The 22,762-nt window shown below is 36.1% G+C and overlaps 2 protein-coding genes across 4 annotated transcripts; one reads left to right on the top strand and one right to left on the bottom strand.

The window, feature by feature from the left end:
• Nucleotides 1–3,984: 3,984 nt before the first annotated feature.
• LOC104228511 (uncharacterized) lies at nucleotides 3,985–13,382 on the top strand. 3 transcript variants are annotated; one of them, XM_070152868.1, is made up of 9 exons: nucleotides 3,992–4,129; nucleotides 5,315–5,591; nucleotides 5,792–5,884; nucleotides 8,877–9,021; nucleotides 9,129–9,239; nucleotides 9,328–9,410; nucleotides 9,489–9,546; nucleotides 10,179–10,263; nucleotides 13,197–13,382. In XM_070152868.1, exons 2-8 carry the CDS (start codon nucleotides 5,343–5,345, stop codon nucleotides 10,256–10,258), a joined length of 819 nt encoding a protein of 272 aa, XP_070008969.1. In that variant the 5' UTR covers nucleotides 3,992–4,129; nucleotides 5,315–5,342; the 3' UTR covers nucleotides 10,259–10,263; nucleotides 13,197–13,382. The 3 variants fall into 3 exon arrangements, with proteins under 3 accessions (XP_009779295.1, XP_070008969.1, XP_009779294.1); XM_009780993.2 differs by lacking the exon at nucleotides 13,197–13,382 and having other exon boundaries at nucleotides 3,985–4,129; nucleotides 5,301–5,591; nucleotides 10,179–10,421; XM_009780992.2 differs by lacking the exon at nucleotides 13,197–13,382 and having other exon boundaries at nucleotides 10,179–10,421.
• Nucleotides 11,278–20,574, bottom strand: LOC104228510 (MLO-like protein 9). The gene is made up of 15 exons (XM_009780991.2): nucleotides 19,411–20,574; nucleotides 19,005–19,062; nucleotides 18,658–18,884; nucleotides 17,681–17,797; nucleotides 17,415–17,472; nucleotides 14,340–14,425; nucleotides 13,993–14,067; nucleotides 13,831–13,919; nucleotides 13,657–13,706; nucleotides 13,503–13,543; nucleotides 13,242–13,415; nucleotides 12,057–12,092; nucleotides 11,902–11,969; nucleotides 11,731–11,791; nucleotides 11,278–11,644 (listed from the first exon to the last, which is right to left on the bottom strand). The coding sequence occupies exons 1-15, from the start codon at nucleotides 19,537–19,539 to the stop codon at nucleotides 11,324–11,326; spliced, it is 1,590 nt and encodes a 529-aa protein (XP_009779293.1). The 5' UTR covers nucleotides 19,540–20,574; the 3' UTR covers nucleotides 11,278–11,323.
• Nucleotides 20,575–22,762: the final 2,188 nt, after the last annotated feature.

Here is a 22,762-nt window from a genome sequence, read left to right on the forward strand (position 1 = left end):
GTACTAATTTGGGATTAAATTAATGCCAATGGGGAACAAGACATAAGAGCATGGGAATTTAAAATGAATACTAAAATGAACCCATAACTCTTGATTAAAGAAAGCCAGGCGTGGGGAACAAAAGGGCTGGCATCAAAAGATGCTTAGGATGGGCTTAATAGGGATGGGCAGACTGCAAAGTTGAGGAGGCAGGCAGCTTAGCTGCACTAGGTCGATTAGCTTATAAATAAGCTGTTTTAGAACATAAGGGAGGGCTGGAGTTTTGAGTCTTAGGCTAGACTTTTAGTCTTCAGAAAAAGAGAGAAAAGGCTGGAAATTTTGGTCTTGAAGAGAGGTCTTGTGAGTTGAAGAAAACTGGAAAAAAAACAGAAAGAAATTTCCAGAAATACTGTAACTGAACACTGTCCAAGAATTGCACAAAGAAACCAAGTTGGTTATTCTAACTGGGATTGTTCTTTGTTCCATTAAGAGAAGTCTGTGTTTCTTCTGCTGTGATTGTTGCTACACTGAGCTTTCTGTGTGCTGTTGGTTTGAGTTTTAGTCTCCTTGATTGTCGAAACTGTGCTGGTTATTTGCTGAGCCTTGGTGGTTATTGAACTTCTGTGGCTATAGCACAAAATATTCTGTTTCCTTTCTCGACTGGTTTTGTTTCCTATCCTGTCTTCCTGGGATTATTAGTCTGTTGCTCGACCAACGTGTGAACTTCATCTTTGTGGCTGTTTGGTTGTTGCTGTGTTGTGCCATTTATCTGCTGCTGTTGTGCTTGCTGCGTACCACTCAGCTGATCATTTCCTTCTTCTTTTGTTTCTCTATACCAGGTACATGACTAATACTCTGTCAAATGTAATTGGAAAGTTGAGCATGAATACAAAAGAAAAGACCTGAAGAGTGACTTTTATACATAGATTGTTACATTAGATATCATGTACTGTATAATAATTTTCATTCCTGTTTTGATAATGGAAGTAGCCTGTATGCCCAGTATATATCAATGTAGATTAGCTGAATGTTAGTTTATATATGTATGTTGTTAGGTGAAAATATTCCCAATATAATAGGTTGTATCTTAGGCTTAGTTTAACTGTGCAGTATATTCTTTAATGTAGGCCAAGCATGAAAACTATCCACTACTAGTTAATTTCTTTCCCTTTAATAGGCGATCCTTTTATAACTGATAAACCACGCCAATAGAACCCAGAACAAGTTCACGGCTTCAACCTCACAAGGGTCGAGCCCAGGTCGAGGACAGATCAGGCAGGCCCGCATCGAGCGAGCAGTGGCCCAGGTCTGGCCAACCGCGCGTGGGCTGGATTTGGGCCCAGGATTATTGGTTTGGCCGACTGTGCACGCAGCTTCGGTCCCGACTTGTTGTTAAGCATTTCCGAATTCCATTACAAACAACTTGCAAGCATGTAATTAATTAGGACTATCTACCGTTTTCAATTGATAGAGACGAACACGACAAGAAACGTAGTTGCTATAGGATATCCTTTTAAAATAAGAACGAGATGAGCCTCGATGAAAATAAACAAAACACGCAGATGCGGGGCCCTTGTTAAATGTATATTATTGAAGCATTTAGTTTCCAGGACGGGTTGTTTAGCAAATCTCACAACCCTCCTAAAATAACAACACGTTAGTCTCTTTAGGACACGCTTTAATAAACCTTACCTTCTTAAACTCGGGTGCACATTTATGTGACCCAAATCCAAATCTCGACGGATTCGAAATGTATTTCTAATCATGGGTACATTGATTGTGACGTGGTTCGAGATGCGTGTCCATGACGTTGCAATTTCATTAAAAAAAAAAAAAGGGGAATGAGATGAGCCTCGCCAAATAAAATACAAATTGCGGGGCCCTCAGTAAATATTTGCCTTAAAAATTGCTTAGACTTCGGGATGGACCGTTTAGTAAAATTCCACGGTCCTACCCAAAATAAATACGCTAGTCGCTTTAGGCGCGCCTTTAATAATCTAATTTCCTTAAACTCGGGTGCACATTGATGTGACCCAAATCCAAATCCCAACCAAGTCGAAATATGTCAAACAATCACGGGTGCATTGATGCAACGTGGTTCGAGATATGCTTTCACAACGTTGCAAGTCTTATAAAATAACAGTAAATGATAAAAGCGGTTTAAAATTAATTTTTGCACATAAGTTCATATTGTATTTAAAATCAGATAAATAAGCCGAATATAACAGTTGAGCGACCGTGCTAGAACCACGGAACTCGGGAATGCCTAACACCTTCTCCCGGGTTAACAGAATTCCTTATCCGGATTTCTGGTACGCAGACTGTAATATAGAGTCATTCTTTTCCTCGATTCGGGATTAAAATTGGTGACTTGGGACACCCTAAAACTCCCAAGTGGCGACTCTGAAATAAACAAATAAATCCCGTTTCGATTGTCCTTTAATTGGAAAAAACTCCCCTGCGCCCCTCGGGTGCGGAAAAAGGAGGTGTGACACCTAACACCTTCCCTCGGGTCAACAGAATTCCTTACTTAGAATTTCTGGTTCGCAGACTTCATCTGGAAAAGTCGAATATTTTCCTCGATTTGTGATTCAAGATAAACCGGTGACTTGGGACACCAAAAGCCAAACCTTTCCCAAGTGGCGACTCTAAATTAAATAAATAATCTCATTTCGAATATTGTCACTTAAATTGGAAAAACTCCACCCGCGCATCTAACCCTTCGGGGCCGGGCGTGCAAAAAGGAGGTGTGACAATAACCCTAAAATAAGAGGGATTTTATCATAAAACTACAAATACTAGAGAAAGCGATGCAGAGTACGATGATTCTGTGATCCAACTATGTCGTTGACTCTAAATAGGTTTAGCCCCATTCAAAACAAGTTGGGGGTGTTTAATGGGTAGGATCGAAGTGTCCAAGTCCAAAACCAACAAGGAAACCAACTTTTTCTCGAACAAGGGTGCAACTGCGCGAGGCGTCGTGTGACATGTTTTCTCTGCTAGGTGTCGTGGGAGGCGTCATATGTTGTGTGTGGGAGCGTCGTCTAACGTGCCCTTGTTGGCGCCCTGGAAAAATTGGGGCGTTATTTGTGCACCAACTTTCTCTTTCACCGACTTTTCTCTCGTGCTCTATTTCAATGTCTGTTGATATTTTTGTGTAATTTTCTCTTCATTTCACATTCAAAAATTCCTACATATAAAATCAATTTACTTAAGCTCAAACGCCACATATATTATCATTATCATTAAAAATATAAGACAAGTAATATCATAAAATATAGCCAAACATCATTCAGTACCGCGTATTTTTTATTTCACTTGTAAAGAGTTTTTTGGACTCCAATATATTATGCTGGAGTTTTACTTGTAAAATATTTAAAATCCAGTAGCGATTGTTAAAGTTGCTCAATATATTGAGGGTACTTTTATCCAAAATATACCTACATTTAAATAGAATGCCTAAAGTCTAATAGCTTTTTAAATCGTGCCTAAAGGCTAATAGTAGGGGTAAAAAATTAGAAATAGCCAAATTTACAACTGGTAATTGAAAATAACCACAATTTCAAAAGTAACCGAAATTTAGCAATTTTTTCATGTAATGATAAAATTTGAACAAAAGTACCCTTAAAAATCTGGAAAAATTCCACCATAATATGCTGGAGTTCGAATATTTTACATATGAGATTCCAACATAATATACTTGAATTTCATAATGTGCTGGAGTTCCAATATAATATGTTGTAAGTTTATACGTAGGAGCTCTATAACCCAGCATATTATGCTGGGACTTTCCGTGTGCTGGAGGTCCAACATAGTATGTTGTTTCAGCAATATAGTGGCTATTTTTTAATAACTTTCCAAATGCTGGCTATTTTTTAATTACCAAACTGGCTAACCCGTGTTATTTTGACTAGAAAATGACTAATTACTAATTTTGTCCCAAGCCCAAATAATGACATGCCTCGGCCCAAAAACTATGTCGGGTGAAGATTAAGGCATCAGCATAAATCCCCAACCCTCCAAAATCCAAATATCTCTGTCGCTACTTCACTTCTCTCTGCCTCTTCCTGCAGCCAACTCCGGCAGAATCTCAGTGCGTGTTCCTCTTCATCTTTTCCGCAACAACTCTTATCCCTTTACTTATGATGCGGTAAGCCTGTTACAATTAATACTGCAAAAATAGGTTATTTTGAATAAATTCCATGTAATAAAGCTTCAATTCAATTTTTTAAATTGAAGCCATTCACCCTGGGCTATGCTGGCCCATCGTAATGGGGAGTTTGGCATTAGCCCCTACTTTATATAAAGCGAATTTTATTAGTACATAGAAGGGAGACTAAAACCAAAACCTTTGAACAAGATTACTGATTTGTAAACAAGTAAAATTTGAATATTCTGACATTACACAGAAAAAAGTTATTATCTCTGCTCCCATTCAAATGATGTTATTTATTTTTTTAAGTCTCTGTTTCAGAATGGATGACACCTCTATATATTTGAACAAAGTTTAATTTTAAACTTCTTGTTTCATAATCCAGTAAATATTATAGCATATTTAAGATCATAAATTCCAAAGAGAATTATTTTTCTTTAAACTTTGTGTCATTTACCTCTTTGGACTTGGTTATCTCCAACTCTCCATTTGCAAAGGGCAAGCAAACATGCTAGAGTGGAAGAATGAGAGTCCTTAACAAGCAATGGATTCCATGTGAATGGCTTCCTATATTTTTAATATAGTATTATATATTTCTTATAATTCAATATTTGTCATTTAAGACTTTAAACAATTATTTCTCAATATTTTTCTAGGAACTATAGTTCTATCCCATCCCTCTAAAATTTATAAAAGATCAAAAGATTCAAATTTTCATTTTGTTTTATTATCTTTGAATATTTATGGCAAAAGTATTTTTTATGTTATTTGTTTATAGTCTCCGATAACAAAGATAACAATTATTTTCACAAGATATTTCATTCCTCATAAATCATGATAAGGCATAGAAAGACTTACATGAAGTATGATTTCCTTGTTTTATTGAGCTAGCTTAGGTGAGATTAATATTCATTATTTTTAGGAACTTATATTTTTTAATATTTATTCAATAACTCAAATACATTATTTAATAATATTTAGATAATTTTAAAAATTATCTAATAACTCACTCAATCCTATCTCTATTAAAATTTTAAAATTTGAAATCTTTTACTAATAATTATATAAATATACGTTATGGAGTATATATTATATAATAATATAGTAATTGTTGGGGCCTTAAATAAATATTTGGGGGCCTTAAAATAATTCATTTGCCTTACCCTAGAGCCGCCGTTGCAGTTCCTTGAAGGTGTGACAAGAAATTGAAATGGTGCGAGCGTACAAAGTAAAAGGGGAAAAGAGGAAAAAGAAAGGAGAGAATTATGATAAGGAAGAAATAGAGGAAAAGGAGTCAGGAAAAAGAGGGAGAACAGAAGCAGACACAGAGGCAGAGGCAGCAGAACGAGTTGTAGATTTACTGGCTGGTATTCCGGCTGTTTCAACTGATCAAAGCACCAAACCTGGTGTTATTTTCATCATCGAAAGAGCTTCTCTGGAAATTGCTAAAATTGGAAAGGTAAGGTCTGTCTTTTCTTTGTTCAATTTTGCTTTTGATTACACAGTCTGCTTTACAAGAAGCTTGTAGCTTTTGATTATCTTCGGTATATGCTCTTACAGTTCATCTTATTAATTGTCTTTATCTTTGTCTGTGTATAAATATAAAGGAATAAGAGTTACCCTATAGTGTGTAATGATATCTTCCTCTTGTTTATGCAGACTTCCCAACTTCTCAACTCAGATGAACATTCCAACTTTCTGAAGAAGAATAATCGAAACCCTTCTGATTATCGACCTGATATTGCTCATCAGGTTAGTTGACTTTTGCCTATCTTGTTACCTATAGTATGATGTTCCTGTAGACTTTCAGACTTTAAGTGTGTCATTTGAGACAATTTTTGCATGTGTCAAAACTTTTGTCTGGTGGAGTGGCTTGGTCAGGTATTGAGTCCTGCAAGTGAAAGTAGTATGTCATGAGTAGAGACTTGATATGTTATTATGAGTGAACTAAGTTGGTCAATTTGTCCGGCCAAAGCTAAAACAAGCAAGCTGAGATACGATCACAGGTTCAAGTTGAGTCTGAGTAACCTGTGATTATTCAGTGCCCCAATTACTAAAAAAGAATAATGATAAGGAAAGAGATATCTGGTAGTTGGCCATAAAATCTCCAAGTAGTCATTTTAATTGCTCTTTGATCATATATATATTTACTAGTGATTATTCTAAAAAAATCATCTAGACTTATAAGTGATTACACATTCACTTTTCTGATGGAACTTTCTATTTCTTTTAAGGATACAATATGATGTTGTATTAAACGAGAAAGAGAAGATGAAATTAGGAATGAGAACACCCGCGTCTTTTAGACCATACATACGCTTACCTTTTCTCTAGATTTTATTTTTCTAGTCCATAAGTACACATCTCATAAATAATACTCCGTATATCTTTTTATATTAAAAAAACAGAATTTCCCGATATGAGATGTGTACAAAAAAATTCTACAAAGATTGTTTTTTCATATTTGAACTGAATTTGTTTATGCCTAATAGTGTCAGAGAGGTCTATGAAGCATGGGGTCTCAGGAGAGTTGATAAAGACATCAAGCATATCTAGCTTATGGCGCCTGCTTATAGTTTTTGGTTTATTTGGATTGAAAGAAACCACATATGTTATGATGGTATTCAACTTCTAGGAGCTCCCTAAAAGCTAAATGTTTGGTTAACCTTTTTAGTTGGGTGAATCTTTGCCCTGTAATTTGTCAGCTCGTTACCCTTATGATAGTTTTTGCCGTTTGTAGCTGACATTTTTCCCTCTTTTGTAATATTTGTATCTTCTTGATGCCTTTTAATGACATTTAATTACCTTATTAAAAAAACAAATTTTACAAAGATGATTTCTTTCAAACTCTATTAAGATGAGTTCTTTTATTTACCCCGTCATTATACAAGTGGGAACATCATGTGTGCTCCAAATGTAAATGATAAACAACAAAATCATTTTCATTTGCACTATGGATCTCTCTTTTCCTTCCAAAACTCTCCAGTTTCTTCCTCTGGCAATTTTTGTTATTAGAATGGAATCTCTACATAGTTACGCATAACCTTTTCCAGTTGTTCTCCATCTTCTGACAAATGCCATATTCCCAAGCATCATGCATATGCCTTTCTGAAGTCTAACTTGCTGAAAAGGCAACATCTTGCTTATTCACTCTAGAGCAGTGTTGTGAACAGCGTGAAGGAGGAAAACCGACAACCCCCATTTCGCTTAAAGCGAGAAGCGAAGCGCTCGCTTTTTTGAAGTGAAGCGGAATTTAAAAAAAATATTAAAATAAAAGGAAGGGCAGTATACCATTCTGTTAAAAACTGGGCAGCATAAAAACAATGGAAGAAGAACTGGGCAGCATTTCAGCGAAGAGGAGAAGACTTAGAAAAAAGAACCGAAGGTAAAAAAGAAAAGATCGCCAGCATTTCGCTGCTATTTGGACGCTGAAAGAAGAAGAAGAAGAAGAAGAAGAAGAGAAGGGAACCCTAGTTCCTGTTGCTGCTGGTCGTGTTTTAATAAAAAAACACTGAACACCCTTCTTTTTTAATTAAATAGGCTGGCAGTTGTTTAAAACAAAGAAGCGCACGCTTCACTCGATTCGCTTCGCTTCGTCGCTTCTCGCTTTTTAGTGGGAAGCGCACGCTTTTGTCTACCTGAGTCGCTTCCTATAGCAGAAGCGGGTAAGGGGTCGCTTCGCTTCGCTTCTCGCTTTAAGTGAGGAAGCGAGTGCTTTTTACAATCCTGCTCTAGAGTCCACTTATTTAACTCTATAATCTACTTTGCAATTGGGGCAGCATCTTATATATGCCGTCCATCTATAATTGGTATTTTATGTCCAAGAGATCAAAAAGAAAATTCTACTGAAGAGTTTAGAGAACATGACAGAGTTAGGACTATGGATAAGTGGGTAAACGTGTTTTTCTCTTAGGTGCCCAACCAACACTTCACAATTAAATTTCAGCCACTATTAAGTGTTAAAAAGGAGGGCGGGGGGGGGGGGATATGAAATCAGATGCCTTCTCAACCCACCACCCTCCGGTTCTGTGCAACTCAGGCTCTTTCTCTTTATCCTGATTGTTTGATTTATACATTTGAAAATATCAACTGTCGGATGTTGTCTTGTCTGTAAGCTTTATTTCTTTCTAAAGCCTCTCCGTTACCTTACATGAAAAGATGCAGTTATGGATTGGTTTGGCTGTGAATTTCCCTTCCATGTTTTGCTTGATGTTAGTTCTTTAGGGTGAGTTTGTCAGTTGATCTTGCTTCTATTCTACTTCTTTCTGGTTCAGTTTCTGACTGTTTATTGGAACTGGGAGCATAGATGAAATTGCAGTGGAGAGCTGTTGCTTCCTCTTTAACCTTCTACTGATCCACTTTCTGTTAGATCCTTCTAGCGGAAGGGAGAAAGCAGGAAGAAGATCAGATGTAGCTATATTTGCTTGATCCCACCTCGGGACTTGTAGGATCTAAACATTTTAATTGATGCCCAAGCCTCCTTTTGTGAAAGTGCTTTCTTGCCCTATCCTCCCTCCTTTTGGGACAGTAATTACTGCTTCCATCTGTTTTCAGTCCTTAGTACGTAAGCAAAATAAGTTAGTTCCAAAGCTAATGAAAGAAAGGAATTGGTGTTCACAAACTTCATTTGCAATTAATTATCGCAAAAAGTTCATGATTGTTTTATGAGGCAATGCAATTAGTTAAAAATCCTAGTTCATCTTTTTCCGAAAGAATTTATATAAGTTCTTCTTTCCTTTCACAGGCAATGCTTTCAATTTTAGATAGCCGAGTGAATAAAGCTGGGAGATTAAAAGCTTTGTATGTGAAGACTGAGAAAGGTGACCTATTTGAAGTAAAACCTCATGTTCGTATTCCTAGGACGTTTAAACGATTTGCTGGCATTATGTGTAAGTTAAATTACCTTGAGCAAAAAAATTCACCCATCTCTTTTCATGCTTATTACCATCTCTGATTTGTCTAATTTTGCTGTTTTCTGATGTTGCTTCAAATTCAGTGCAGCTGCTACTAAACCGGAGCATAACTGCTGTTGGTAAGCGAGAGAAACTGTTACGTGTTATAGAAAACCCTGTTTCAAAGCACCTACCCATTGACTGTAGAAAGATAGGTGAATAATTTATCTATTTTAGTTCCTTCTCTTTTCTAATGGAATGCTCTTGACAATTGACTAATACACCACTTCTCTTATGCATCAGGCCTCTCTCATAGTTCTGAGAAGCTGGTGGATATTCAGGAATATGTTAATGGCATCAACAAGGACATGAACCTTGTTTTTGTGGTATGTTCTAGTGTAATTTTCTATAGACAACTTCCTTTTGTGTGAAGTTATAGTTTTCTGGATATTTGACATATGCAGGTTGGGGCAATGGCCCACGGGAAAATTGATAAAGATTATGTCGAAGATTATCTATCGAGTAAGCTAATATTCCTCTTTTCTTGTAATTTTTTGTCCAATAACAATTAGAGTGCTATTGTGTGATTTTTCTGCCTTTGTCTTGATTTGCGTAGCTAGTGTTTAACGTGTAGGAGTGTTTCGTACATCTGTTACTTGTGTCTGTATGCTCAATTGATGACACTAGGGTACTATTGATCTTCCTTGAGAGTAGAAGTACTTCTTGAGAGCCACTTATTACTTTGGCAAATGAAAATTAAATTGGCTGTGGCTGGTTTTGAATGTAGATATGGTTGGAATGTCACATAATCTTTGATTTTGTGATGTTATTCTAGTATATTCCATACAAAATGTATTGTAAAGTGAGAGATTGTTCTCTCCCTATGAGTTGGTTGGTTCAGTATCACATGTCAACTCTGAAGCAATACAGGCTCTAAACTGCATCTTAGAATATGAGAGCTCACTATGCATATAAGTGACGAGTTATAGTCTAGGCTCCTTCATTTCTACCTACCCTCTGGAAGCGACGTATGTATGCATATTCTGTGTAAATGCTAAACTAGGTCCATACTGTTTCTTCTATGGGAAATTATCATCGTCGCAAATTATTGCATTTTTACTGCAACTGAACCTCGTCTTTAATTTATCTTGCAGTTTCTGATTATCCATTGAGTGCTGCATACTGCATATCCATGATCACAAATGCTGTGGAGCGCAAATGGAAGATTTTGTAGACAACGTATACTTTCTAGAATGTTTTGTTTGTTTTCTTTCCTATAGTTTTTTCTGGTTGGTTAATCTATTATTATATAAAATATTTAAGAAGTGTTAAATGGTTCTCTTCTACATTTGGAATGCCCTTTGGAATTTGAAACGGCCATCATCTTCTCATTGTCATTCTGTGTTGGAACTTTTTTGTTCAAGTTTTTGTTTTGTTTTTGGGGTGACAATCAAGCGATCTCAGAAATTTCCAGATTGGGAAATTCTGATAGCTTGTGGAGGTTCTGTTTTTCTTTTATAGCCTTGATGAACCAGGGTCACGAAAAACTTAAATTTGCAAAGAACCCTCGAGCTTTTATAATGACAAAGACGCAAAATTTTTGAGATGAAAGAACATTATCACACGCCATTTCAGACCCTACTCGCTAGATTTCCCCTTTTCTGAAAAAGTGATAATGAAGGCATGACAGCAGTATAGTTTAACTGGTTGTGCGAAGTTAGCAGGTTGAAATCTTTGAGAGTTTATGTAGGTTTGCCCTGCTACTGCACCGTTTGCCATCCCTAATTTTTTTTTTGAAGTGTCAGTCTACAATATTTAGACTCGCAATTGGGAATCAATAAGTTGAAGCATATATCAATCGGATTAATTTATCCAAAAAATCCTATTATGGTTAGGCAGCCTTCAATCCCAAGAGACATATCATATCTAAGTTTACAGTGGAGTAAAGGTACTAGTATGTAAGTACACTATGATACCTTAATGCTATTGCTGGTAAGATAGGACATGGGATTTAATACTCAAATTGTGTATAACTAGGCACTTTTAAGGGTAACATGGTTTTTATAGCCTTCACAAGTACATGTTACTTCTCTTTTAATAATAGTACAAATGAAGTTTACAAAATTGAGCATCAAACTGGAATTTGGGGCAAAAAAGCTAGTTTCTCTGCAATGTTGCGCAGAAAAACAGGGTAACGGCCAATCTCTGGCTCAAGTTACAGCATTTCAACATTAATATACGTTTCCCCTTCTTTCTTTCCTTTTTATGTGACATGAGTTATCTCTGCTCATTGTCCCAATCAAGGACCTGTAAGTAGGTCAGGGTTCGTGGACCGTGACCTGCCATCGTTGTGAGGTATTTCCTCTGGAATGTCCACACTAGCAACAATGTTGGCGGTCTGACTAGAGGACGATGGCTCTATGTTAGACATTTCTATTCTGGATTGATGACCACCTTTCGTGCTCGGGGATGTTTCAGGTGAGTCCCCTGGACTTCCTAATTTTCGTGTTTCTACTGTTCCAGGCTTTGTAGGTTTCTTCTTTTTTGCATTTTTATGCCAATTCATCAGTGCCTTGGAAGTTTGATCATCAAATATAGATCTTTTCATAGTTGATCCCATCTGAAAATTCCAAAAAAAGAAAGAAAATGAAGTATTTAACATGTTTTTGAGTTTATTTTGTAATGAAATAAGTAACTTTTAGTTACCTGGGTAACTAGCGCATACAGCGGAAGTGTAATGTAACTGCACAAAATTTGAACACCTAACCTGACAAGCAACTCTTTTATCAGCTAGAGTAAGAGTGTATGGTAAAGGAACTTCAACTAATTGGTTGCTTTTGGAACTTAACACAATGAAGATAAGTACTTGTTCATTACCCTATAGCAACTCGCAATAAGGCGAGATAAAAATTATCATGAAAGCAGGAATGAAGCCCGAATTCATACTGCAGAAAATGGAATATCATCATGTTACACCACATATAACAACAAAAAAATGGAAATGAAAAAGAAATTGAGGAAAGTGTCCTTACCGATATCCAAAGGAAATAGGTGATCTCGAAAGCATTCTGCAAAACATAAAGGAAAAAATTTAGCTTAATATTTGCTTCCAACGGTCATATTTTGAAAGATGGAAGGGGAGCCTCGGCGTAACTGGTAAAGTTGCTGCCATGTGGCCAGGAGGTCAAGGGTTCGCTGTGGAAACCTAAGTTGCTCGGACACGGGTGCGGATGTCCGATACGGGTACGGATCTAGAGATCGGATCCTTCGAGATGTAAATTCTAAGATTCGGGGATATGGATCCTAGTACGGATACGGGTGCAAGGATCCGGCTAAAAATAATTCAAAAAAATAAAAATATAAAAAATGTCTCTAAATTATGAGAAATTATGTGAAATGCTCAAGTATAGATTATAAAGTGTGGATTTCTTTTTTGTTCTCAAGTTGTAGATAAGTAAATGATTGATTTCTTAAATAATGTATGCTATTTTCTTCAACTTTACCCTAGTTATTAGGATTCTGATTTTGGGAACCAAATTGTATCTCGTCTCGAATTTTCCATCCGTCGTGGTCAAAGTACTCGAAATTGTTTGATTAGATCCGGTACGGATCCCATACCCACACCCATACTAGTGACGTGTCGACACGGGTACGGCACCTAAACTGCCATGTCGGAGCAACTTAGGTGGAAACAGCATCTTGCGTAATAAAGTTGCGTATAATAGACCCTTGTGGTCCAGCCCTTCCCCAGACCCTGCGCATAGCTGGAGCTTAGTGCACACCGGGCTGCCCTTTTATTTGCTTCCAATGATCATCTTTTGAAAGCAAGATCTCGGACAAAAGCATTGCCCACATGGAAGCTCACCAAGATTAAGCTTCCAGATATAGAAAACTATATTCTTCTATGTATATTATTTACGAAAAACATCATGAAAATGTTTTAACAGAAAAGAATAAGCTCTGTACTAAATCTCTACTACTTTTAGAACCTAAATTCATTGAAAACCCCAACTTGGTCTCGCAATAATGTTGAAATCTAAAACTGCTCTGCAGTCTCCCAATTTCCTTCAACAGTCCAGACTACATTCATGCTCTCATATTTTTAGCCTCTTAATCTCTCTCACTTGTTTTACTTGGAGTTATATATAACTCATTAATGTTATTTTTCAAAGATGCGCAAACAGCAGACGTTAGATACAGGAGGTGGCGCGGAGTACCTGAAAGAGGGTGAGATGGACAAGATGAAGAATAAGCTTTGGTTTGCCGAACCAAAAATGTCTGTCTGAAACTTGGACAAGAGGTATGCCTTGGACTACAGCATGTCTTTCTTGAATTTCAAGAGCCATCTGAGCTATAATTGCTTGAAGCTTTGTCCCAACTGCTAATATTATCTTTAACCAATCCAGTGGTTAGTTCTCTCTTCGTTAAAAACAAAGTAGAATGAAACAAGTAATCAAATAATGATAAGGATTTCTTACAACTAGAGGCAATATGGACAGCCAAAACATAGCTTGCCATCCTGAAACACAATATATTTGTATTCAAAATCAAAACTAATATAATTCTTCTGATCGAAATTACTTTCAAGAGACTATATGTCTTAATAGAAACAATCGAGATTGCTAGAATTACCATGAACATTCATCAGAAGATAAACAACTGCAGAAAACCATAGCAATGAGCTGCAATTATAACAAAGGTAAATCATTAGTAGCGCATCAAAACCTGAGAAAGACTTAAGTTATTTTATAAAATGAAAACATAAAAAAGATGAATGTTCTTTAGTTCACGTCGAAAAGAACGTACTTGATACCCACAACAATCTTGAAGTCATCTTCTAGAGATCTTTTTATGTACTTTTGAAAATTAAACTTACTTCCAGGTGCTAAGTGGACCTGCAACAAGAGGAAATCAATAAGCAAAAGAACCAAATTTGATTGTAAGAAGCCTTGAATTTGTGAACCTCACCGAGATGAAACCATGGCGCATGGTCAAGTAGTCAGCTTTCCGAACTGACCTAAAAAATTGCCGAAAAAAGCACACCTGAAAATAGTGGGAAATTAGTTAGAGAAGATGAAATAATAGTTCGTGCAATGGTCGTATTACAACATTTCACTCGTTACATTATGTTAGATTACTGTATCACCAACTAATTCCACCGTATAAGTAATTGTACAGAAAACTTAAAGTGAAACACAATCGACTTTTATTATCACAGATAAACCTATCAAAAACCCCATTCATTCATCCAAAACATACTGATAAAATATGCAAAAAAGAAAAAAGAAAAACCCGGTTGGTTTAGTTTTTCTTACACTGTAGAAAAGGATAGGGGTGGTCCCAAAACTGGTATTATCCCTAACAAATGATGTCTCTTTTGTAAGCCTGAATCTTGAGGAATCTGCATAGAAAGGTCATATAAGAAAGAAAAGAAATACAGGTGAAGAATTAAAGATTAAATCCCTCTTGGTTTAATGTGAAATGTAAAGTATCCTACAAAAAGGAAGAGTTCTTAGATCACTTTCGCCTGAATGGTTGGACTTAACAAAATCCAACAATAGGATAGCAAGGGGCACGGGGAATGGGTGTTCAATGACGATAGTGTATAGCAAAAAATGAAGCTAATCTTTGCATGATTGGAGCAAATGTATGTAACAGGAATAGGAAGATTTGAATCGGAAATTGTTCATACTTTTAAAAGGTTATAAGTCATTCACCTCATCTAATGCAATATATATTCTTAAGCAAGATGTTTTCAATAGTTTTTTATCGGTAAATGATTCACCAAGAAAATGCATTTTTGGAGAATATCTTATGTCATGCCACACTGAGCCCAAGGGGAAATAAATGTAAAAAGGAAGAGAAATGCTAGACGAGAGAAGAAGAGTGATAGAAAGAAGAACACTTGACTAGAGAGAATTCCTTGTAACTCAATAGAATGTTGTAAGCTCACTTCTGCAACTGACTTTCACAATCACTCACTCACGCACACTATGAACTTTACCGAATCGGAAACCCAGGATTCATGCAACTCCGTAACATAAGAGTCATGCACCTTAGCATAGATATCCTAAGAGTCAGATGGATTACGCCAAACAGGCACCTAGTAGTTCTAGAGTTTCAAGATTAAAATTTCCTGACACCCCCTTAAAAATCTTCTAACTTGACTGATTTTATAAAATATCTGTAATTTGGTTTGGTCTACTTCACCTCCCTTGGCAACATTAAAGATACCAGAACAGGGATATGTATATAATTCAATAGGATAGGTTCTAATGATTTGTAGTACTCCTTGGTGTGGAAACTGTTTTTTTTTTCAGTAGACGGGGTAATTCTTTATTTCTTCTAATTGTTCTTTAGATATCTTAAACTCGCCCTTGCACTCAGTTACTTCCAGATCTAGCTTTAACATCTCTGCCTCCATTTTTGCCAATAAATAGCTCCTCTAGTTCACATCTTGGCTCCAAGTTCAGATTTTAAATGGGTTCACTATTGTGAGTTCATCACTAAGTGCTGCAAGCATTCCATTCCAAGAAAATCATCCATCAGATTTATCTCCATAGATGCTTCTAAGTCTCTCATATGAGGCTCTTCACGCTTATGTTTATTCAATCCAGACAGGCAGTCAAATTTGTACTGGTCATGATTGTTTGTCCCCAAACTACTCATGTCGCGGCTACTAATTGCAACCGTTCTTAAATATATAACAAACTATCAGTGAAAGATTCAACGTAAACCAAGGAAGTATCATTAGACTTGTGCTTTAGCTGGTAGAATAAATGCCTTGAGCTTAGAGCATTCTACTTCAAGCTTAGCCACCATCTTAATATATATTCTCAGGGTGTTGCTTGTTAGCCACTTCAGGGCAGGGCATTGGCATATGACACTAGGCCGCATACAACGATAATGTCGTAACTAGATGTTTTTCGGGGTGTAACATGCAAGCCCAAGGCCTAATGATATGTCGAGAGGGGAAGGCATTGGCTTATGATGCCAGGCCACATTCAACGATAATGCCCGGTGCAGCATGTGTCATGCCAATGACTGACTTCTTGCTTGATGCTACTCTCAGAATACCACGGACTAAAAGTATCCTTATCATCCTACTTGGGTGCTAGCAACAAAGTTGTCTCCTTATTCTTGTGATCAACAAGATTGGGTCTCTTCAATATTACTACGACAGTCTTAGGAGTGATAACCAAATTTATGACAACTAAAGCATTCAATCTGAGATTTGTCATACCTATGTTTTCCTCTGCTTCTTGCTAGTAACCATGACCTCTTCCTCTTCCCGATCATGAGCACGACCTTTAAATGATTATTAGGTTTTCTCCTCATTGTTGGATTTGTTACCATTACATCTTTCTTTGACAACAAATAGTACGTTTGTCCACATCCTCTATTGATCTTTTTCACCTCAGTCATCTTTCAAAGTTGCTCTTGTCAAAGAATGAAGGATGTTCATGAATGTTTTCTACTTTTAACTGATCCATATCTGTTCAATTTATTCAAAAGGCCATCACCCTTGTACAATAATCCAAAATTGATTTGAATTCTTTCAGTCTTCAAGCTTCAAAATACCCCTTAAAGATTGAAGCCTTACCTTCTTCACCTTGTCCATTCATTGGAGATAATTTTGCAAAACCTCCCAGTTTCTTTTGAGGTGGTTGTATTGGCCGCCTTCTCAAACATAGTATCACCCAAATATTGATGGATGACACTTGAGAGCGAGACTTGTTGATTTTTTTTTCCTTGTCTTTGCCAAAATATCCTTCTAATACTGAGACGAAGGTCTTCATTATCGGTTTCTCAAGCCCCTGTTCAACTATTTTCCGCACAGCCAAGCATTGCTTTCATGCAAAGACACCAAATTTTCATAATTTTCTTTGTGACTCCACGAAATTAGAAACCAAGTGGTCCATCTCTCTATTTTGTTCAGCACTCTTGTTTCAATTCCGAGGACTTTTGGCTCTCCACTACTTTGTTACAGGAAGAGAACTGCTAGAGGAGAGGAGGAGAATACTTTGTTACTGAGAGAACTCTTTGCAACTCACTTGATTGCCAAATGACAAGGACAAAGGGGTATTCATATGTTTATAGGCGCCTCTTCTCAACTTACTTCTTCAAACCATTTTCACATATATACACAAATATGAACTTGATCACATTAAAAACACAAAATCCACACTTAAATAACATAAGAATCACGCACCCACATAGCTATCCTAAAAATCACATGAATATCACCGAACACGACACCTAGTAGTTCTTGAATTTCAAGAATAATTTTTCGTAACAATAACTTGCCTCATCAACTATCTCATGCCTGCATAAAACTAGGGCATATAAGAAGCAAAAAGAATTTAAGTCATGATGATTTCACACCATACCATTGGATGCTTCATAATCATGCTCAACTTCCTTTTCCCATTCTTTCCACTCTCGAATCTGCATGTCACAATGATAAAGTTTAGTCTCTTAATAATGCTCAAGTATTTAGTACAAAAGTGGAAGTTGGAATTAACATTGTGAGGGTGTTTCAAACCAATCTTGATCCTCAAACAAAGCTGCAACTACAGCGAGCAACGATATTTTGATAGACCTAAAACGGTAAAACTTTGTCCTCGGTACACTGAAAATGCGGAAAAACTCTCACCTTTAATCTTCCAAGAAGCATAGTAATGGCACTGTAAATAACGTGGAACACGGCCAAAAAGAATATGAAGATGTGTAGCTGATGCAAACCATTGAGGGATATTAGTGGAACGTGACCCTGTCAATGTGATTACTGTTAGCCTGTATATTTTCGAGGAATATTTATTTAAGCAATCTAAGCAAAAGAGGAAAACGATAATCCATAACCTTCTTGGTTTAATTAATGATAATCCAGTATCAAAATAAATTTAGTAACAACTTACTGATGATTTATTGAAGCAGACAACGGAGTAGAAGAAAATGAGTAGGATGTTAGCATGTTACTCTAAGCAGATGAAATCTGGAAGTCAAGTTTGTTAAATCATGCAAAAGGTACGTCACTAGTTGTGCCGGTTAATGAAGTGAGTGAAATTATGGAAATCGGAGTTTAAATTCAAACATAGACCAAAAAGGTAGGTGATTTCTTTTCATTTGCGTGCAGAATCACCCGATAATCGAGGTGCACAAAAAGAAAAATTAACTTCAATATGCTGGTAGTGTAAAAAAGATTTCACAATCAGGCTACCTAAAAATAATTACAGGTAACCATATGTATGGGATTTGTAACCTGGAAAATAAGGTAACTTACCTGTTACAACAAACTAAATTACATTGAGAGCAATGGCGGATGCATGTTATAGGTTTTGGGTGCTTAAGCATCCATTACTTTTGGAGTCACACACACTATTATTTATATAAAATAATTAGTAATTCATATAAATATATTACTTGAGCACCTAGTCTCAATAGTAATTTTTAGATAAAAAATAACTAAGCACCCATGATTTAAAAATTCTGAATCCGTCACTGATTGAAAGTATAATTATTTACACTATTAATGTATACACAAGAATTGCACCTCAATGCCAAGAAGTTGTAGCCGACTATATGAATCTTGACTATCTATATCGAAGTTTTAATCGAAGAAAAGGTACTCACAGGCTTGCAGGCTCTGGCAGGACTATCAGCTGCTAATATCCTAAAATGATCCCATAGAAGCCTCCGATGATGTTCTCCTGTATGACCATGACCATGACCATGACCATGTCCGTGCTGAGCAGGACATGGCAACATAGTGTTTGCAACCTTTACAGGTATGCATATTTTGGAAATGTAGTTTTGTCCAAACGTCAGAAGCAACGATATAAAACCCAGAACCATAAGCTCTACAACAACATTGAAAACCATTAATTATGAGGGAATCCCTAATTAGTTAAACCCCTCCTAATTTCTTGATGTAAAGTAATAGTAAAAATTTGGTAAGTTAATTATTACAAAACCCTTACCACCCTTAATCTTCTCCAATGCTTCCACCAATGCACTCTTTCGTCTTCTCTCAAATGTCTGTATTTAAAAATAACAAACAATGTAACATATCACATATCAATTTCAATTGCTAGAGAATCAACTTCTATGTGATATGAGAGTGTCCAAATCCTTCATTAAACCAAATGTTTTTTTTGTTTAACCATCCTGTATTCGAAATTATTGGCTCGATTAATTCGAATTCGCGCCACGTACGAACCTCATTATTTTCTGCTAAAGGACAACATTTTGTAGTTCTCTCAATGTAATTGTTTAAAACTTATCTTTTTGAGAATTCTATGACCAAAATATGAAAGGGAAATTCAAGAAAGAATCACATAAATAAAAATTTATACGTAAAAAAAAAGGATGATATGTAAAAAATACCTCTCCAACAGCATGAAGAACCTTTTCCAATAAAATGGAAATAAGAACAATAACTGCACAGACCAAAGCCACAGCCCATGTGGGTGTTTGATCCAACTCCCTTGCACCAGGATCGGCTCCTCCTGCCATTTTCTCTTCTTCTTAATATTGTTATTATTATAAATAAATTGTTTCTCTTAATTAATTTCCCCCTTCAAACCAATAGATCTCATGGGGAAAAACTAGCTCTGAATTTTCAGAGAAAAAAAAAATGGAATGGGAGCCAAAAATGCAATTACATTTGGTTGAACCTAGTAACATGGACCGGTTCAGTGAGGAGGAAAATAACAGAACTGAGCCGGGATAGTATTAATTATGGAAGGAGACAAATGTGGGGAATCTTGCATTGGTTGATGGAATTGAAAGGATGGTTTTGTGCAGAAATTTGGACACAATTTTTCTTCGTAATTGCCCCTCTTGTACATGTTAACGAGAGTATTAGTAGGGATTTAGTTAGATTATGAAGCCATAATAGTACCAAGTGTCGCACAAAATGTAAAGTCGAAAAAATGGACATGAAGGTATGAAAGTTTATTTTATAATGGTGCTGTCAGGACCAACTTGCTTGTATTTCAATTAATTTCATATAACTTTGTCCAAGACTTTAAATGGGAAGAAATGAGATTCAAACATGAGATTTCATGGTTTTCAATTCGTTTCGTTAACTATTGGACTTGATTCTTGGGTGCAACATGAAGGTATAAATTTCAATACAACTTTTCTAGATGTGAAGGTCGAGCATTAGGGTTGTAGGTTAGGAGGTAGTTGGGCATTTTTCTACTTCGTACCGGATGTGAGGCTAGTCTGATTGGATTTGTCTTAGACTGCTAGCTAGTGGTTAATGTTGTGCTCACACTATTCTTCCGTTTTTCATAGCACCGGACCTTATTTACTGGTTATCGTTATTGCGTTTCATCTATTTTCTGGTTCTTATGATGCTGTTATTATTTCTATGGTTTCTGTTGATGGTACTGATATATTATCTCTTTTCGTCTTTTTCAATTTCTTGAGCCGAGGGTCTATCGGAAATAGTCTCTCTACTCCATCAGGGTAGGGGTAAGGTCTGCGTACACACTACCCTCCCCAGACCCCTTACCTATGAGATTTTACTGGGTTGTTGTTATTGTTCTCTAGTTTCTTCTTTTCTTAAAAAAAAAACTTTTTCTTTTTTTTTTGTATAATTGTTAAAGAAATTATTGGAGCTCAAAGTGAGTATATAAATTGAACAACTTTTATAATAGAGAAAGGGAGACCACCTCGTACTTCCACAATCCTAAAAGCGATATGGGTACCCATCCCGTTACAATGTAAAAAAAAAAAAAAAAAAAAAAAAAAAACTATATGCCTTATAAATGTAAAAGTAGGAGAAGTGGCGAACTAAGTGGAAAATAAAGTTTATAATACACTTTAATCCTCTTTTACAATAATGTTTATAATGCACTTTAATCCCCATTGTTTACAAAAGCCTAATGAGTAAAAGTAGGGTAAAAGAAGCTGGGAACCCTCCTCTTTGCATTAATATGAACTATGAATCATAAGAAAATCTAAAAATGAGGGGAAGAGCACTTTTCTTGGTGTAATTAAACCTTGAATTTTTCTAATAATGTCTGTATAACAGTATGAATTTTGAGATTCGAACCATCTTTCATTAGTTCGGTAAAAAAAAAATCTTGTGTTACTAGATTGACAAGCTTATTTGTAACTGTATTTTTTGATGTGTAACAATGTAAAAGGGAGTAGTACTAAGTAACATTCAAGTATATATGCTACGAGAAAAAACTACAACACCATAACAAAAAAAAAAAATTAGCAATAATAAATATGTCCACTAGCAGTAGTTAAATTTTCGCTACACTCTTTGCCAGTAGTTAGTTAATCAACATCTTGTTCTATATTTGGTGTCAATAAAGATTTTATCAATGAATACACAATAACAATAAAGATGTCGACTATTGCAAGTAAAAAATTGAGCTTTAGCAATATTCATTTATCGGCGATTAAATTTGCGACTAAAGTCATCGCAGAAATGTCTTAATTTATATATTTAGCGGCTTTCTTATTGTCATTTAAAAATCCAATAACTGCCAGCTAGCTAGTAAAAGGGACGTCTTGTAGTGGCGACTAAAGCTATCTTCGTATATTTCTTGCATATAACAACATTTATTCTTGCTCGTAAAAGATTTTCTTGATAATGTCGTGCTTATTTTCCATTCAAGGTGATCACAACATCATCACTGTTGCTCTTAGTGAATATAACCAGATCTCCAGGAAATGGTTTTTTTGTTGTTACAACACCAAAAATACTAATTTCCAATTGTCTTCAACAATAATCATTTGCATATATTACCCCTGAATGTTAATGAGTTAGCGGGAGCACTCATGTCTTTACATGATGATGACAATTTGGATCAATGTGTACTATCAAGAGCTAGCTAGCTAGAAGAACAAGTAGACTACTACATGCAAATCAACTTCTCCGATCCATCGCTACCATTTTGATCCATTCTGCACACATCTCTACCATTTACAAGGACGTAGATAATGTCTTAAGAAAATGTTTTATTAAAGTTTCCTTAAATAGGTCTAGATTGATATTTAGTTGCTTTGGCCACTGCAAGAGGAGTTCCAACACAGAAGCAGGATTAAAGTTGTTGAATTTCCCCATCTTGAACAAACCAATGTGTCCGTAGGAAAATTCTTTGGTTATATGTTGATGTCCATTATGTTTGATCCAGCAAAACTATGAGAGTACAAAGCAACGAAATCCTCATATCTCCGTTGAAAATGAGCCGTGGAGAGGACTGTATCTCTCTGAAAGTTCAGTTTAACCCATAGGAAAGGGTCAAAATTATTTCTGTTGAAGCTACTTTCAACCTTGAAAACATAGATATAGTAATGAAGAGAAAGTGTGTGTTTGGTACGAACAAAAATATTTTCCAATTTTTTCATGTTTGGTTTGTTGGGAAGCGTGTCGGACTAAATGAAGTATATAATAATTTCAAGAGAAAAATAATAAAAACTCGCAAAACATGACAAGACAAAATTTACGTGGTTCGGCAATTTTTGCCTACTCCACGGTAACACAGAGAATATTTTATTATGCTGAAGAGAAAGAAGAAATTTGGGGATGATATACAATTGAAGAAGGGGATGCCTATTTATAGGCAGAACGAATACTGGAAAAAAATTACAGCGAATGTGAATACGAAGAGGACGACACTACAAACTGCACGTCAAATTCTTCTTTCACATTTTGCAGCCTGCCTTTCCTTACTCTTATTTCTTTCGGTCTCTTTCTATCTTTACTTCCTTT

Source organism: Nicotiana sylvestris, chromosome 8, assembly GCF_000393655.2.
Source record: "Nicotiana sylvestris chromosome 8, ASM39365v2, whole genome shotgun sequence".
NCBI classification, from domain to species: Eukaryota; Viridiplantae; Streptophyta; class Magnoliopsida; order Solanales; family Solanaceae; genus Nicotiana; species Nicotiana sylvestris.

Coding starts and splice junctions, on each gene's coding strand:
- LOC104228510 (XM_009780991.2), bottom strand. CDS start 19,539: ATGGCAGGAGGAGCCGATCCTGGTGCAAGGGAGTTGGATCAAACACCC. Junction 19,063..19,410: donor TTCTTCATGCTGTTGGAGAG/GTATTTTTTACA, acceptor TTTTAAATACAG/ACATTTGAGAGAAGACGAAA. Junction 11,645..11,730: donor TGTATGCGCTAGTTACCCAG/GTAACTAAAAGT, acceptor TGGAATTTTCAG/ATGGGATCAACTATGAAAAG.
- LOC104228511 (XM_009780993.2), top strand. CDS start 5,343: ATGGTGCGAGCGTACAAAGTAAAAGGGGAAAAGAGGAAAAAGAAAGGA. Junction 9,240..9,327: donor CATTGACTGTAGAAAGATAG/GTGAATAATTTA, acceptor CTTATGCATCAG/GCCTCTCTCATAGTTCTGAG. Junction 9,547..10,178: donor TGTCGAAGATTATCTATCGA/GTAAGCTAATAT, acceptor TTTATCTTGCAG/TTTCTGATTATCCATTGAGT.